A 16,824-nucleotide genomic window follows, 5' to 3' on the forward strand; every position below is an offset into this window, starting at 1 on the left:
GACAAAACATACATAAGTTTATGTTTATTTATAATTTAAAGGTGACATTGCTACTAGTTACTTACAGTTAAATTAAAAAACAGTAAAGTTACCAAGCTATTAAAATAAAAACTTAAGCAATATTAAAAAGATAATAACGTGGACTTTGCATTGCCTAAAATTAAAGTTTGAATTGGTTTACTCATAAAGTGACATTTTTAGGCTAATTTTGACAGCACGTTGCCTTTCATGGAAATTTTTTCAAAAACTAATATCACGATTGTTAGGCTATTGCGACTCTTTAAATTTTCATATTTTAAAATTGAATAACTGTTAGTAAGTATTTTCTATATCAGATATAAAACGGTTCTTACCATATTTTTAAACAAAATATATTGGCGTTTGTTATTGTTTGTTGTCAATTTTCATTGTGGAATTCCCCAAATAAAATAAACGCTTTATAGTACAAAAAAAACAAAGATTGAAGAAAAATGCATTATAATAATAGAAAGGGTGTTTAAATAAGATTAAAAACTATTTTTGTCGTTGTTTTGACGCCCATTCTAATACCGAATCCAGCCCAGTGCCTTTTAATGCACTAATTTCAACCAAAGTCCAATTCCTCGAGGCAGGCAAGGTCTCAAGTTGCAGACGACTTTTAATGTCCTCGACAGCCATACATTTGTCACCGAGGTCACGCTTATTCGCTAGAACACATAAATATGCGTCCTGTAGGTTTATATCACGTAGTGCTCTATGTAAAGCTTCTTTAGCCTCATTAATTCGTTGGTCGTCAGTAGAATCAACCACAAACAAAACGCCTTCAACCTCTTCGTAGTAATGTCGCCACAGGTCGCGGATTTTATCCTGGCCGCCCGTGTCCCAAATGTTAAAGTCCACATTCTTAAAATTCACAGTTTCGAAGTTAAAACCAACGGTAGGCGTGGTCGAACCCGCCTCGTTGAATCGAAGTCGGTTTAGAACTGATGTTTTTCCGGCTAGATCCAGTCCAATAAGCACTAACCTGATTTCCCGCCTACTACCGCAAGCGTTTCCCATTTTAAGAATTCACTTTTTATTTTATTGGTTAGATTTCTATTGTAATTGTATAACAAATTACAACCTGCAAAACGTTAACAAAATATGTAATAAAATTCAAAATCCTATAAAACAATGGCTACGAGTCATAGTATCTGATTAATAGCAACTAATAAACAAACTGCTTCTAAACAAGTAACTTCTTAGCTGTTATATAGCGTTTATTTTTAGCTTTTTAAATTTTAGGCTATAACGTTCTTTCGAATCATGACGTTTACTCGCTATATGTATTAGCTTTGTAGGAAGCAATGACATAACATCCAACAAGCGTTATACATATTTGACATAGTAATATGGCTGTCATGTCCAATACTTGTATGGTTTTATTAGTTTTAAAAACTAAATTTGTGATTAACTAAATATAGTCGTTGTGTATTGACTGCTAGGCCCATTTTAACTCTTACTCAGTATTTGTTATAGTTTCCTAATTCGTTTTAATTGGTTTGAAATAAAAAAAATGTTGTAAATGTTAAATTTACATTTGAATGTTGGCTATACCCAATGGAATAACATAGTATAGTTTATATATTTAAGGCGTTACCTATTGTTTTATGGTCAAGTTCTAATTAAATATTGTAAATATCCATTAGTACAATTTTATAGAACTGAAGGCTAAATCCTGTTTTTATTCTCCTGACAATTGACGTTAAATTCACACAGTACAAAAAAGCTACAGTCAAACTTTACATTTCTATCTTTGTAGTACCTACAGAGAACAAAAATTATTCTCTAATGAAAATGACATTATTGCTGGCCTATTAAAGCAACTATAATAGTTTAAATCTGAGAACAATCTATGTGTTTCTGTATATTTATCTCAACAACATTAACCATTACATTTAAATAGCTTTGCTTGTTGTTTAGTCACGCTTTGCTTCCTGGTATTGCTTTCATAAACGCCAGTAACATCCAAAACGGAAATTAAATTAAGCAAGGGCTAGTTTTACACTGGTAAGCGTTGTTTAGCACTTAGGTGCTGAAAACCGAAAACTAACATGTTTTGCTCTATACCAGGCTGTTACTAAGTAATTTACTTGTTATAACATATTTTAATGTTTGGTTTAACTGTCGTCCTAGGCTTGAAATAAGTTTAAAGAACGCCTACCTACATATTACTCACGTTTTTATACTTAAAATACTTGCGTTACCATAGTTTATATCCAGCCACTAATTAAGGCATTTTATCAAAAACAATTAAATACCGTTTTAGTCGCCAAACAGTCATCCATAATAATAATACCATTAAGCATTCTGGGAATGTATATTTATAAAAATAAGCAAATATATTCCCTTTTAAAATTATTTAGTAGTAACTTGATAATCTAAACTATCGTCGTATCAGTAAATGTGACTGATTAAATTAAAATAGTATTACGCTACTGTTTAATTGAATAGGATATCTGATATTTCCTTATAATTAAACAGTTCTTTTAACTCGGTTTTAGCATGGTTGCACCATTTAAAAATTGTTTTTATATATAGTCATTAGGTTTTTACACTTCATAATTTTGTCATTGTTTATTTATATGCTACCACATAACTACCTAATTATAAACTATGACTTAATCTTTTTCTAATACTTTTACGCATATTTTTCTAAACTTAAATTAAATTAATTAATTCCTAACACAAAACTTTCTATGAGTTAAATTTAGCAGCAATTTGCTTATAATAAGTTGACTGATTTTGCTATCGGTAATATAGCTGACTATGTTCTTTTATTCCTTATCAGGCACATTAGTAATACAATAGTGTGGTATAGGAAATACGTAATGTTTTGAAGAAAAAAAATAGTGCGTCACCTATATAGACACCTCCATGAAAACTCAGTACGTATTTTGTTTGCCCGGCGACTTACCATAAACATTCTGGCGAAATAATCAAAACAAAATAAAAGTTCAGTTAATTTTTGGTAATTGCAATGAACAACAATAAATATATAGCCAAGCCTTTTTTATATTTAACTGAAATCTTTTTATTTCATTATCACTTTATGAATAAGGTGTCTTTTGCATGCGTTAGATTTACTAATAAACACTAAGGGTGTAAAGTTGGTAGTTAAATATGACTCGAACACCTAACCTTTTTTAATTTGAAACTCAGTGTCATGGCCAGTATAATACGCTACCAGATTAATTCCTCAAACTACCACTTTTGAAATTAATATACATAAAATAGTTACTCCCTAATGAAAAATTGTCCTTCAGAAACATTGCAAGTTAAAATATATTTAAAATAAAATGATTGTACTGACGACCTAAAGAATTATTTACAAATTTCTAAATTGCTTTTGCATAAAAACTGCTTACATGCGTTATACTATAATTTAAAATCGCAATTGTCTTCAACATAAAGTTTCATGTGAACAACATCACAACAAAAATCAAAAACTTCCGTTCTTGTGTTGCTATCACACGCTCAACGACTTCTCCCTTTCTTTCTCTTTCCTTCTCCTTCCCCTTTGTCTTGTCTATAACAAATCTACATTTGAGAAACGACGGGAAGTTGGAAACCCTTCGATTGCCAATTTTTCTACTTCTACGATTTACAACTAGGGCAATCCATTTTCAATAAAACTAAAAATTTAAAGATAAAATTATAACACAGTTTTGGTGTTTGGCAGTTAATATTTAAAAAAATAATGATACAAGCATAGTAATAACAAATATATTATAAGCGCATGTCATTTTTACACATATTTTCTTGCTTCAATTAATAAATATTTTGTAGATGATGGACTACTAATTCATTAAAGCATTATATATCTTACTTAAGTTTTTTTCTTCTATCATCTGAACTATTCCAAAGCAATTATCCCTTGAACCCGCATTAACGAATAGCATAAAACGCATAGTTGGTATCGAATTAATTTACTAAAAATTTAATTTACTTACGCGATTACAAATGTCATTTTTTCCTGGGCGTAGGTCTAAACGGAATTTTTGGTTTTTCGTTAGACAACGCGGTTGGCATTTAAAGCAATAAAAATTTAGAGGATTTTCATTTACTGCAAAAAAGGAAAAATTTTAATAAGTATTGTAGCTTAATTATTCGATCAAGCTTTTAAGCGCATCTTTTAACTCGTTTCGTATTTAATGTTACCGCCCTTTTTCTACCAAGCAATTAATCGCTAATCATAATGGACAATACTAAAGTACGGGATGCGGGATAGTGCGGGACCGTATGTAAACGTTAACGAAAATTCGCGGAATGCGGGACGGAACGGAATTTTTGTACTTTTCTGCGGGATGTTTGCTGTTTTTATCTAAAGGGCTAAGGGGTGATGCGGGATTAACTTTAAAGGTTAAGAAATGATGCGAAATTGAATATAAAGCACAAGGGAAGATTAGGGGAGGGTATAAAAAGTTCGTCCTTTTCAGCATTCAGCGTTTTTTTATTAACGTTTACATACGGCCTCGGTATTTCCCGCACCCCGCAACTTCCCGCATCCCGTATTTTAGTACTACCCACCATAATGGACTGTTTTCTTTAATGTTGAAAATTGGGTAACAATACTCTAGGCAGTAATTATTTGTTCTACAGTTTTTGTTAACATATTAAATTTAAAACTTTAAAACTTTGCTTGATAAACCAAAATATGTTTTATTCGTTTCCCGATTTTTAAAGGCCTCATGCTGAGGACACACGCTTTGGAATTTTATTTAAGCCGTGGTTAAACTCTTGATCGTAGTTTTGTGAGTTACAAATTTTAAATTCTTGAAGTATAAACGATTATTTATGGTAACAATAATTTTATTTGTTTTCGGTTCGCATTAGTATACGTAAAATTTTTATTTTTATTTAGCTAATTGTAAATTTTTAAAACTTAATAATATTCTTTAACGTTTAACAAGTTCTGCATTTTCCAAGTATAATACAAATTTTTTTACCGTATTAGACATGTCATCTACTCGAGACAACAAGTAACAAACTTATAATATTAAGTCACATAAAACAGCACTACTAGGTAAGGGTACCAAACGGGCGAAAGCAAATTTATATAAAAATTTACTTTGCCACGTTGCGTGCAAAAACAAAGTTCTCAACATGACGTCATAATTCATACTCACGTGATCTATATATAATAAAATTATAGCCACGTGATCCGTGTTTGTACAAATCGTAATAGGTTTTAACGTCTAATAATTGTTTTTTTGTTAGTTAGACATTGAACTTTTAAGTGCCAATAAAATGGGCATTGCCAAGGTAACGTTTAACTTAGATTAGTGATGACGCAAATGTGGTTAGATTTAATGCTTAACGACGAGCGAAAATTCCATAATTGAGTTTTTTAACGACCTAATACATTGTTTGCAAATTACCGAATATAGACGATTACCGATACGTTGTTAAAAACAGAGGGTAACATATTTGCTATTGTTGTGACATTGTCTGTTTGTAAAATAATAAACAGATTTATTTTAAACCATAAAATACTTCTAGTAAATTTGTTCTAGTCTTATATTGCACTTTTACAATAACGAACTTAAGCCCAATTAATACTGTGTTAGTATAATGAATCATCAATCAAGTAACCTTAATGGATTTATAAACTAACCCATAAATATCTATGTACATAAGATTAGTACATGTGTTTTTTTTGGAATAATGGCATCATGTATATTATGTTTGCCTATAAATTAAAATTTTTCTATTTCTGAATCATTTAAAATGAAGCGCGCGTTTAAAAAAATCAGTCGAAAAAAAATTAGATTTAGAAAAATTATTTTTTTACAACATTGTTAGTGGTTAATTTAATCTTTTTACAACATTAGTTGTAAATGGTTAAAGGGTGATAAAATGAAAAATCTAGAAATAAATGCGTAAACCGTGGATTGAAAATACTTTATAGATTACTGTAATAAACTCGTTGCATTGTTTTAACTTGAAAGGTAAAAATCTAACTGAACAAAATTGCTTAATAATATTTTAAAGGTATTTTTTTATGTGTTTAATAACAATTTAGATAAACGTTTTAATTTACTTTAAATAAAGTTGCAATGAAAAGGCAGAATAGTTTTTTAAAATTCGTAAGTTAATTTTTTTTTAAATAGGAAGTTTTTTTATTATGCTATATTTTAGATTTTCTGTCACATCAAGTACAACATATTTTGTTAATAAGGTTATATAACACATTTAAGAAAAAATAATTATAAGAAAAATTTAAGAAAAATCAATTTTTAAACAAGAGTTATTTTTAAATAAAAAAATTCAAGCTTAGAGCTACGTCATAATTGTTTGAATTAAAGCAATTTTGTTTGACTATCACGTGATCAAGACATCTAAGTCGTTAACCCCCGTTTATTATGTCATGTGAGATGTTAGCAAGTCACTCTAAGTTGTCATATTATGTAAATTGTTTGCAAATTTGTATTTTCCGTGTTTTACATCGCCCACGTATTTTCGTTAACCAGGGCTTGTATTTTATTACGTGATATATATAACAGTAAAACATAAGAGCTTATAGTAGAAATCACAAAAAGAACGTCGATTTTTTTTATTAAAATAACTTACCAGAAAGTTTTTTTCATTTTGTTTTATTATGTTAACCAGTTTGAGAAAAATTTAATTTTTAAAACTTATTAAATTTTTTTTTTGCAATATTTTCGGACAGATCTTAAGTCGCCATCATATTAACACAGGTAAATGAAAAAAAATGTCGAATCTTCAGATTGCTAGTTTTATACTTGCTTTTCTATCAACTATATCTACTATAGTAACCTGCACATGGAATCAATGGTCTGTAACCAGTGCTGCTGCAAGCAAAACCCTTTTGCATACGGTTTGGGGTTTTAAAGGACTTTGGTGCGAATGCATGCAGATTATGACCTACCAATATCAGTGCGAAAATTACTTAGTACCTCTCTTTGAGTTGCCAGGTATATTTTTATTTTTTTTTTAAATTACGTTTTATAATTTTTTTTTCATTTTAAAAATTAGTTAATTTATTTTAGTTTTAAATTTTTTTTTCGCGTTTTTTTTAGTAGCTAAATTTAAAAAATTTAACTTTTTATTGCGCCATTTTCTGATTAATATTTGTTTATTAGAACTAAATTTATTTTGCTTAAAAACTAAAAACTTCAACTACCTTTTTACGGTATTACAGTTTATTATTTTTCATGTACGAAAATAACATTACAAAAAAGCTACTGCAAGTAGGGAAAAAAGTATATGAAATCGGTAATAAAAAATATATATATAAAACGCAGGTTATATAACTTTAATAACAGTACAAAAAATTGTAAAAGAATATGATAAATTTGTACACAACGATACACATTTATTATATTTAATAAATTGTTTTTTTTTTGCGAATACAGCACGGATATTTTACGCTTTGGCAGTATGGAAAAATATGTATTAACATGGAAAAATTATAAAAAAAGATATACAAACTTAGGTAAAAAAGTTACAAAACGCGCATAAATGTGTGTAGAACATTTAATTTTTGGTGTGAAGTACATATTTTTATCTTTTAAAGCCTTGGTGTAAGTTAAAGAGAACAAAATATAAGCATCAGGTATAAAATAGAAAAAAAATCGCTATAAAATTTTTTTTACATTTCACACGTCGCCATTTTAAAACATAACTCAACTAAATTTTGACTTGCCGAATTTTGAAAACAAACATAAATTTCCCGTTTGTAGGGGTTTGACGTTTGCCTTCCGACCACCCAGTAGTTTAAATACGGCGCCTGTTTTTTTGCTGGGTTATTGTAAGAAGGCACAACGCAATGAAACGAAGCACCTTCTTCGTAACATTGTTCTTGTTTATTTTTGTTGTCGCAAAAGCGCTGGTGAATAAGCAGCGAGTATTTCTTAAAATTGGCAATTACAACTTTCTGAAGTTCACTGCCTACAATTCCTTCATCGTGCTGTGTAGGCGATATTAATATTCCTTGAGTGTGATCGAAGTTGAGGTAGTGAAAAAGTGAATTATTGACTCCTGATGTTATGTTTGTCACATTTTGCCCACCATCTGGGCCTACAGAGTCAATAGCATCTCTGATATCTTCTAAAGAGAAAGCTTTATCTGTTGTTGTTTGCTCTGCCTGTCGAATCGAATTATTGCTGTTGTCACTGCCTTGCGAGCTAAACGATTTGTCACGAAACAGACTTTTAGCCGTACTGTTTCCAAACTTGGTTTTAGCTTTCACTCTCGGTGATAACTTTGATTCGTTCTGTTCTGTATTTTTATTCCGTAGGGGCGAGCTAAAATTAATTTTAAACCCTTTTGATTGGTTAGATGCTCCAGTAGGTGGTTTCGATTGCTTAAAAATTGATTTTGAATTTTGCTCAACAAATTCTTGGACTGAAGCAAGATGTGGAGATGAAGTGGTCACTAATCTTTTATCAAGACAATCCTGAAAATGGTTTGCCTCTAAATTTATAAGTGTTGCACGAGCTTGGTTAACATACAAAGAGTCTGGTCTAGGGGTATGTGAAGTTGGAAATAGTTTTCCGTTTAACTGCATTAAAACACATAAAAGGTTGTGTTTTAATCCGACGATCATCCAAAAGTATCTACTTTCAGGAACTCTGTATGCTTTGTTTTTTGGTTTACCGCTTTTTTTATCGGACCAACGAAAAACTTCTCTCCAAATTAGAAGCTGTCCGATTCGTTCCTTGCCTGAGAAATCCAACAGGCCATGATTGTAACAAAACAGATATGCATCTTTTAAATCATCGCTTGTCAAATGACTTGTTAAGAGATAACCATCATAGAAAATGCAAGAGCCACAAACTGTATACAATCGGCGCTGGTATGTTTGGTTATTATACCCATCATCGAAATCACAAGATTCCAACTCTGCCAGTGCAGCATTAATTGGCGATTTTAGTTCTGACGAGAGTGTTAGGGTTCTAATACCAGGAACTTTACAATTAAAAGACTTTACTTGACTATCCGAGGTGCTTGTATTTAGCATAAGCATAAAGTGAAACAAATGATCAAGTCTATGTTTGTGTTCGGGTTGGAATGCAATTTCAATGGTACCATACATAACTTGTAACAGTCTTACTGCATTACATATAGTGTGATGTGTCTGTGGAAGTGAATACGATGATGCAGGTACACAAATGACCAAAACTTCTGTGCCGATAACATGATATGCACAATGTACAATATTGTCTTCTAGCATTATTGTTGAGCTCAGAACATTGCCTGAAAAGGTGTCTTTCATAATATCAGCCAAAGTCAAAAACACACCCCGAATTAAACTTATTTTGGAAGGCAAATTACTTGTATCAGTCGCAGGGTAGGAATACAAAATATCGTCATCAGCTTTAGCTGTTTCAGAGCTAACAGTAGTCAAGTAGAACACCGCATTAGGTCCCTCCAATGAATTCGGACGTTTTACACGATTAGGATTCGGAGATAAAATTGTCACGACACTATCTTCGGTCTCCTCTTCATTTTCTGTAGTGATTGACTCTTTTCTAAGGAACGAATTTGATCCAGGAATTCCTCTTGGAATGTGGTTATATGTAACCTGCTCCTCAATTTGAAGAGTAAGCTTCAAGTTGGTTGGACGTGAAATTGTTCTCAAAACAAGCTCAACATTTTCAAGATTCACACACACATCATTAACTGCAATTAAAACATCCCCGAGATTAACTTGCCCGGTTCTGAGCGTTGCACCGCCTGGAACCAGAACATCGACAACAATTTTATCGTTTGTTGGAGATCGTGACACACCCTTTGGTTTTATATCCAAAGTTATGATGCCCAGCATGCTTGCAAGTAAATTTGTTGCCATTTTTCGACCGTAAGAAGCAGCTGCATTTACAGACACAAAAACTGATTTTAAAGCCACAGTTTTAGGTGCAACAAATGTTTGAGATTCATTTTGAATGCGATTTGCAGATCTGGGTGATTTTTGCTGACTTGTTTCTGGTTTTGTTGGAGAGTTTTCTACATAAAATAATTCCCCAGCTCTCATTGGTTCTTCATGCCATCCTACTTCTACCTCATCCGAAGAGTGACTAAAGTCCGACTCTGTATAAGAGTCACTCTCCTCACTTCCATAATCTTCAACCGCATCTTGCTTGATCAAATGTGGATCTCTATGGTTGTTGGTGACTCTTTTTGAAAAATCCTCTCTGTTTTTATATTGTCTAGAAGTTGAATTCGCAACTCGTGACATTTTTAACAAGTCGTTGATAATACAAACTAACCCTTGACCCTCCTCAATGCTGAAATTTGCAGTTTCTGATTGGTGTAGTTTTTAAATGTTTATCGTACCCTCAAATACAAAAAATGTCCAGCTTAAACTAGGACGTAATAACAAATTGATCACGATTTACTTTAGATTACAGTTAACTACTTTTAAATTGCAAAAACATGAAACATTTTATCTTTAACATGACAACAAAAGTAACGCTTCGTTTGTGTTTACAAAGTGACGTCACGAGCGACCGTTGTAAATATAACACTGTTGTTACTAGGTGGAGCTATTGTGCAATTTATCCTCTTTAATTTTTTTTAACTAAATTATTTTTTTAACAATCATTTGCTTGTTTTATTTAGTTTATCTTACTGTTTTACGAGCGTTTATGGTAACTGCAAGTGTGGCATCTGTGATTGGTTGTTTTTGTGTGCTCATAAGCATGGAATGCTCGAAGTTGTTGGACGGCGACCTTGGCGCAAAACGACGGATCATGCGCATTGCAGGAACATTATTTTTTATTGCAGGTAAAGTGATAACGACGAGTTTACAACAGTTATTTTACGCACATTATTATGTTTTAAAATATGGACTTTTTTCTTGAAAAGTATATGTGTATTTGGTTGGGTGAACATTATCAATGCCAGCAACTATATATGATTGTACACATAATCCTGATTACCGTATCATAAAAAGTTATTACTTTGTTTTGGCCATAAGTGGAACTTATCTATAATTTTAATTTATATTTTTTATATCAAAGGCCTTCTCACTCTTGCGTCTGTTGCCTGGTATACATCAATCGTAGTCTACGACTTTTTTTCGGTTTATTCGCAAGACAACACTATTCGTTTTGAGTTGGGGGCCACGTTATATTTGGGCTATATTAGCTGCTTGTTATCAGCAGCGGCTGGCTTCTTTTGTATTTGTATACCAGGAAAAAAAGACTACGACGACGAAAATGATAACCAGACGTATTTATATAACCGTGGAGAAAACTCATATTCCTTTAGTAAAAAGAAAGGGCACTCTGATTCCGAATATATATAACATTTTTGTTTACTATGTTTTATTATGTAAAAAGTTACATTTTTGACGATTAAAATTGTTTGTTTTTAAATAAATAAATTTATAACTTATTAATTATTTTTAATCTAAAAAACTTGCTAAAAATTACCCATTATATTTATAGTTAATATTAAAAGTAAATTGCGATAGTTTAAGATATTTATTAGGCAACATGACGTGTTTTTTAAAGTTAAAATTTTTTTTATATAAAATCAATATGTAAACTTTTTTAGCAAAGGCTTTATAAAAGCGACGTTGAATTACAATTGTAAACTGTAACTGTTTTTTGGTTCATTTTATTTTAAATTTTAAATAAAAACAACAAGCATTTATTTAAATAGTCTTGTGGTTGGAATTTTTTTTTACTTTTAACGGTTTAAAAAAAGAACTTTGCTGATTGGTTAAACTTGTAATGGGTGAACTCATTTGGTTTCAAACCACAGTTACACTCAAGTGATCAGCTACCTAGAACTACCAAAATTACCAAAATTCTGCAAAAACAAACTACCAAAATTCTGCAAAAACAAGCTGTTATTCGAAAATACAGTCAGACTAAAAAGTAAAGTTTAGGTATATATCTTTTTTTTTGTCTGATTTAAAGTCCTAATAAGCAGGAGACTCTTAAATAAGCAAGATGCAATTGGTTTGTTTTATTTTTGGATTACTTGCCACCGCTGGCATTTTTACGTCGATAGGATGGACCCAATGGTCGGTAACAGGGGGCAACAGTGCCTCGGTTTTGGGTGCGGCTTGGGCATGGCGTGGACTTTTTGCGGAATGCCTGCAACTGTACAGCGGCCAATATCAGTGCGAAGAACAAAACTCTGTTTTTGACGCCCCAAGTAAGTAATAAAATCTTTGACTGATTTAGCCTGATTGTGTTTTTATTTTATTTAAAATTTAAACTGACTTTTTTTCTAGATTATTTGACCGCCATAAGAGCCATGATGTGTGGTGCTGGATTGTTTTCAACTATTGGGTTGTTCGGTTTACTTTTTGGGATGGAATGCTCAAAATTCATGGACAATGAATTAAATTCCAAAAGACGAATAATGCATATTAGCGGCTTTTTATATCTCGCAGCAAGTAAGATGATAAAAAATTCATTTTTTTAAGGTTGTTAAATTAAAAATCATTTTTGGTGACAAGTTATAAGTTACACAATAATGAAACATGTAGTGTGGTAAACTGGTCATGGCATCGTACAACGACGAGCCGAAAGGTTTCGGGTTGAAGTCGCACCAACGCAACGCTATTCGTCCTTGAGCCATGCTATTTTTTAATAGCGTTTTTTTATAAATTTTTTTTTAAATTTCGTTTGTTCAAAAGGTTTTCTGACACTGGCATCGGCGTTGTGGTACACGTTCGCTATAATTCAAGAGTACAACCACATTGGGTCGCAGGACAACATATTTCGCTTCGAAGTCGGCGCGACTCTTTATGTTTGCTACCTTAGCGGGATTCTAGCTTTGTTCGCCGGTCTTGCCAGCGTGTGTCTTCCGGGCCCCAGAGAGGAAATTCACGAAACCGCACCCTACAAATACAGATCGGGCGGAGTTATACAATACTCCGAAAGAGATACCGCAACCAAAAGCACGAGCAAACCAAAAGACAGATATTCAGAATACATATAAGAAATAAATTTGTTAAATTTTTGTCTAACGTTAAATCGTTTTATTGAAACTTATTTCAAAAAATTGCTTAAATAAAAATTCGGCTTACTGTTATTTTAACCTAATGGCTATTTGTAGTTTACTTAATATGTTTATATTTATCTACTATATTAGCTTTCACGCAATTAGCTTTGATATTACATATTGTAAAAAACAGTTTTTGGTTAAGGTCATATAATTCCTATTTTTTTATTATAATAAACAATGGTTTTAATTTGTTTATGTATTATTGCCGTTTCTAGACGTAAATATTATGAATAAAAATATTAAATGCATTCAGAATTTTTGTCAAATAAGCTTAAAATTGTGCAGCATCATTAGGCAAAACCATGCCGCGTTTTTAACCTAAAATCTACTTATTTGGAATTAAAACAACAGCGTATCGAGTTCTAAAAAAGCGGTTATCTAAATTGTTTGTAATTGGCGTAAAATCCATGAAAGATCAGGTTAAAAGCCGGGAAAAGATTTTCCAACGAATTTTTGTTTTGTAAATAGTTTTGACTGACATGAATTTTTAGTAATCTTTATTTAAAAAAACAACCTAAAATTTTGTTTACAAGTTTTGTTAAACAATAAAAATTAATTTCTAAAAATTGATAAACTTTATTTTATTCTTTTTTAATTATATGCCAATGTATAAAACTATAATTTTTATTAATTTTTTATGGCAAAATTTTAAATAAAATATTCAATATTTTATAACACACGACAAAGTTTATTTTTATTTAAAACTATTTATTATTGACATATCACCACAAATTTAAGTTTGTGGCATTTTAAGGAAGTTACCTAATATCCTAATTTATGTTGCGCAATACTTGGCTTAAAAATTATTTTTAAAATATTCTATGCATATATAAAGGTAATATTATATCTATTTACATCAAAACAATTGATAGTGTAACGAATTTGCCATCTTGTTGTTACGTTAACGTGGGTCACATATTGCCGATATGTTACCCCTTATCTTTATCACGTGTTCTTAATCACGTGATGTATTGGTTTAACTGTTTCGAATGTATTTGTATGAGTATAGGTGATGTAAAATTGTGAACGGTTGTATGTGGATCTTTTCGCAATAATAAACTATAGATTATAATACAGCGATTGTTACAATAGTATGTTGTAAAAAACAACTATTTATCTATTCATGCGGTAAAAACAACTGTATTTATTAAAAACAACTTGGCAAAAGCAAGTTTTAAAGGTAATTGGAATTAACTTTGCTTTTTACAATTTATTTTTAACATTTTGGTTCTCCTTAAATTCTAAGAAATTTATAATCAGACCTGGAGATTTAAATGCTAATACAATAAACTAAAATAGTGGATGTCCGCCGATGGAAATTATCTTTATTTATTTCTGCACTTTTAAATTTCTTTGCCTTACTAACTCCAGTTTGGGCAGCCGTATACTTAATTTAAATCTTCATGTTTTTATAGTGATAAAATATTATTAAAAATTATGAAAAGAAATAGAATCAAGTTCAAACTTCAAGATTTACAAGTACGGTTTTCTAAAAATATTATTTTTTTATGTTAATTTGATTTCTTTAGTATTTTATGATAATGTAAATGTAAAACTATTTAAACTTTTAAAAAAATGTAAAAGTTGTATTTTTATAGACTTTTGTTTTTCTTTTACTTTTGATAACATGTAAAGCGCAGGAAGATCAAAATACAGGTAAGGTTAACATTTAGATTTATAAAAATACATCAAACTTTTGTGAAACAATTTTTCTAAATGTAAATAAATTAAATGAAATAACAATATTTAAAATTGAAACTAAAAAAGGGAAAGTCCCTGTTTTGGTAGTAGATCGCGCATGTTTAAAACGCAAAGTATGTGTTATTTTATAATTGGTATTTTAAATAAATTCTGCTGTATTTTTTTGCATATGTCGCATAATAAAACGAATGTGTGATGTTTAGTCGATGCTGTTAGTGGTTTGGGATGCTTTACAAAGCAAAATATTATTGTGGTGGGCTTTCGTGCTCAACAGAAAGAAGATCTAACAAAATATGACAAAAAGTCGTGCGAGGTAAAATGTAAACGGCAGATTTTTTAAATTTTAGTTTCAATTTTTTTATTTTTAGTTTGATATGTTATCTAAGCAATGTCGTTTTTATAGCCTAAACATAACGTAACTTTTGGTACTTCAACCAAGTCTAAAGTAAAATAGGAAAATTTGGAAAATTATAATTTGTTATTGCTGGGTACAAAAATTATAATTTGTTATTGCTGGATACAAAAATAGTTAAACTTAAAACTCTCTTTAAGCAAAGTGTTTTAACTATTACACTAAGCTATTGCGTGATATACCGATACTATGATTTTTTTAGATTAATTATTATAATACATTTTTTGAATTTAGAATGCATGCTTCTCATATGATGATTGTGCAATTTGGAGTTTTGATCCAGGTGACAGCATGGCTTACCACGAAATACTTGATCCAAATATACTGCAACCTAGTCCGGATAATTCTGAACCTGATTGGTTAAAACACAAACCAGGGGACCCTACTTGTTATCTTACTAATAACTCGCAACCTGTTAATAATGTTACTGTGAGGTATGCACATCAGGCAACAACTGGATTTAGAACTTGCACTAAAGGTTATTTATTTTATTTTTTTTTAAGTTACATAAAAAATTAAACAATATAATGGTGTTATGCGACCGGCAGCGTGGTGTAGTGGTAAGAACACTTGCTACACCACCATGAGGCTGTGGGTTTAATCCTCACTGCTCTCATGCTGTAGCGCCCTTGATTAAAGTATATGAACACTTGCTAAGCCAGCACTTAATCAGCAGCATAATTACCGAGCAATTATAATCTATAATCTTAAACTGCCACAGGCTACTTAAAACTGGGTCGGAGTAACTGATGTTACTACATTCGACCTTCCCACATCGAGGATAAAGAAATATACAAAAAAAAATAATGATACACCAATTTGTTGGTTTAAAAAAACATAGTTACCAATATTTTATTTAGTAGGCTATGTAAAGTATAAAGAGTCAAATTTGTTAAAAATATATTTTTAAAAGTTTTCTAATATTATTTTAAATAGCCTATTTAGTAAATATATAAACTGTGGTTATTAACTAATATTGATTCTATTTGTTACAGGACGAATTGGTTGTTTTTATGATATAAACCATGATGAATCCTCTTTAGTAAAAGAAATAATGACAGATGGGGCTAATTCTTTAATTTGTGATATGTCTTGCAAACTCGAAAACTTCACCTACTTTTCAGTCATGGTAACTTTATTTTAAGATTTGGTATTCGATTTTTTTTGACAAAAAATTAATTTATAATTTAATGTTGATAAATAATTAATTATAATAATGTAAACCATTAATAAAAGTTAATTATTAGAATCACCGGCAGCGTGGTGTAGGTTACCGGCAGCGTGGTGTAGTTGGTAAGTACACTTGCTACACCACACATTGGGTCGTGGGTACAATTCCTACTGATCTCATGCTGTAGCGCCCTTGAGTAAGGCAACATAAACGGTATGAACTCCTGCTGAGCCAGCATTTAATCAGCAGTATAGTTATCGGGCAATTATAATCTATAATATCTCAAACTGCTAAAGGCAACTCGAGACTGGGTCGGAGTAACTGATGTTACTCTGTGTTTAGGTCTAGCATTCGACTTTCCCACATCGAGGATAAAGATATATACAAAAAAAAAACTATAATAATGTAAACCATTAATAGAAGTTAATTATTAGAATAATAGGCTACTAAACTATACATTTTTGCAAAATTTTAAAACAACTTTTTGTTTGTTTTTTTTTTCATATTTTATCCAAATTTAATACCTTTT

General features: G+C 30.9%; 2 protein-coding genes and 1 pseudogene across 4 annotated transcripts in view; 1 reads left to right on the forward strand and 2 right to left on the reverse strand.

The window, feature by feature from the left end:
- Positions 1-15: 15 nt before the first annotated feature.
- LOC145750257 (ADP-ribosylation factor 4 pseudogene) lies at positions 16-1,122 on the reverse strand (annotated as a pseudogene).
- Positions 1,123-7,243: 6,121 nt separating this feature from the next.
- LOC145750105 (protein inturned-like) lies at positions 7,244-10,444 on the reverse strand. The gene has a single exon (XM_082566048.1). It carries the CDS (start codon positions 10,220-10,222, stop codon positions 7,634-7,636), a length of 2,589 nt encoding a protein of 862 aa, XP_082422174.1. The 5' UTR covers positions 10,223-10,444; the 3' UTR covers positions 7,244-7,633.
- Positions 10,445-14,393: 3,949 nt separating this feature from the next.
- The window catches only part of LOC145751410 (uncharacterized), a 34,359-nt gene continuing 31,928 nt past the window's right edge, over positions 14,394-16,824 (forward strand). For all 3 annotated transcript variants that reach the window (XM_082567542.1, XM_082567545.1, XM_082567543.1), the window contains exons 1-5: positions 14,394-14,490; positions 14,610-14,667; positions 14,916-15,025; positions 15,359-15,602; positions 16,120-16,253. In XM_082567542.1, the coding sequence (XP_082423668.1) occupies positions 14,449-14,490; positions 14,610-14,667; positions 14,916-15,025; positions 15,359-15,602; positions 16,120-16,253 (588 nt within the window). In that variant the 5' untranslated portion in view covers positions 14,394-14,448. The remainder of the gene's footprint in view (positions 14,491-14,609; positions 14,668-14,915; positions 15,026-15,358; positions 15,603-16,119; positions 16,254-16,824) is intronic.

This window comes from Corella eumyota, chromosome 4, assembly GCF_963082875.1.
Source record: "Corella eumyota chromosome 4, kaCorEumy4.1, whole genome shotgun sequence".
In the NCBI taxonomy this organism is placed as follows: Eukaryota; Metazoa; Chordata; class Ascidiacea; order Phlebobranchia; family Corellidae; genus Corella; species Corella eumyota.

Coding starts and splice junctions, on each gene's coding strand:
- LOC145750105 (XM_082566048.1), bottom strand. CDS start 10,222: ATGTCACGAGTTGCGAATTCAACTTCTAGACAATATAAAAACAGAGAG.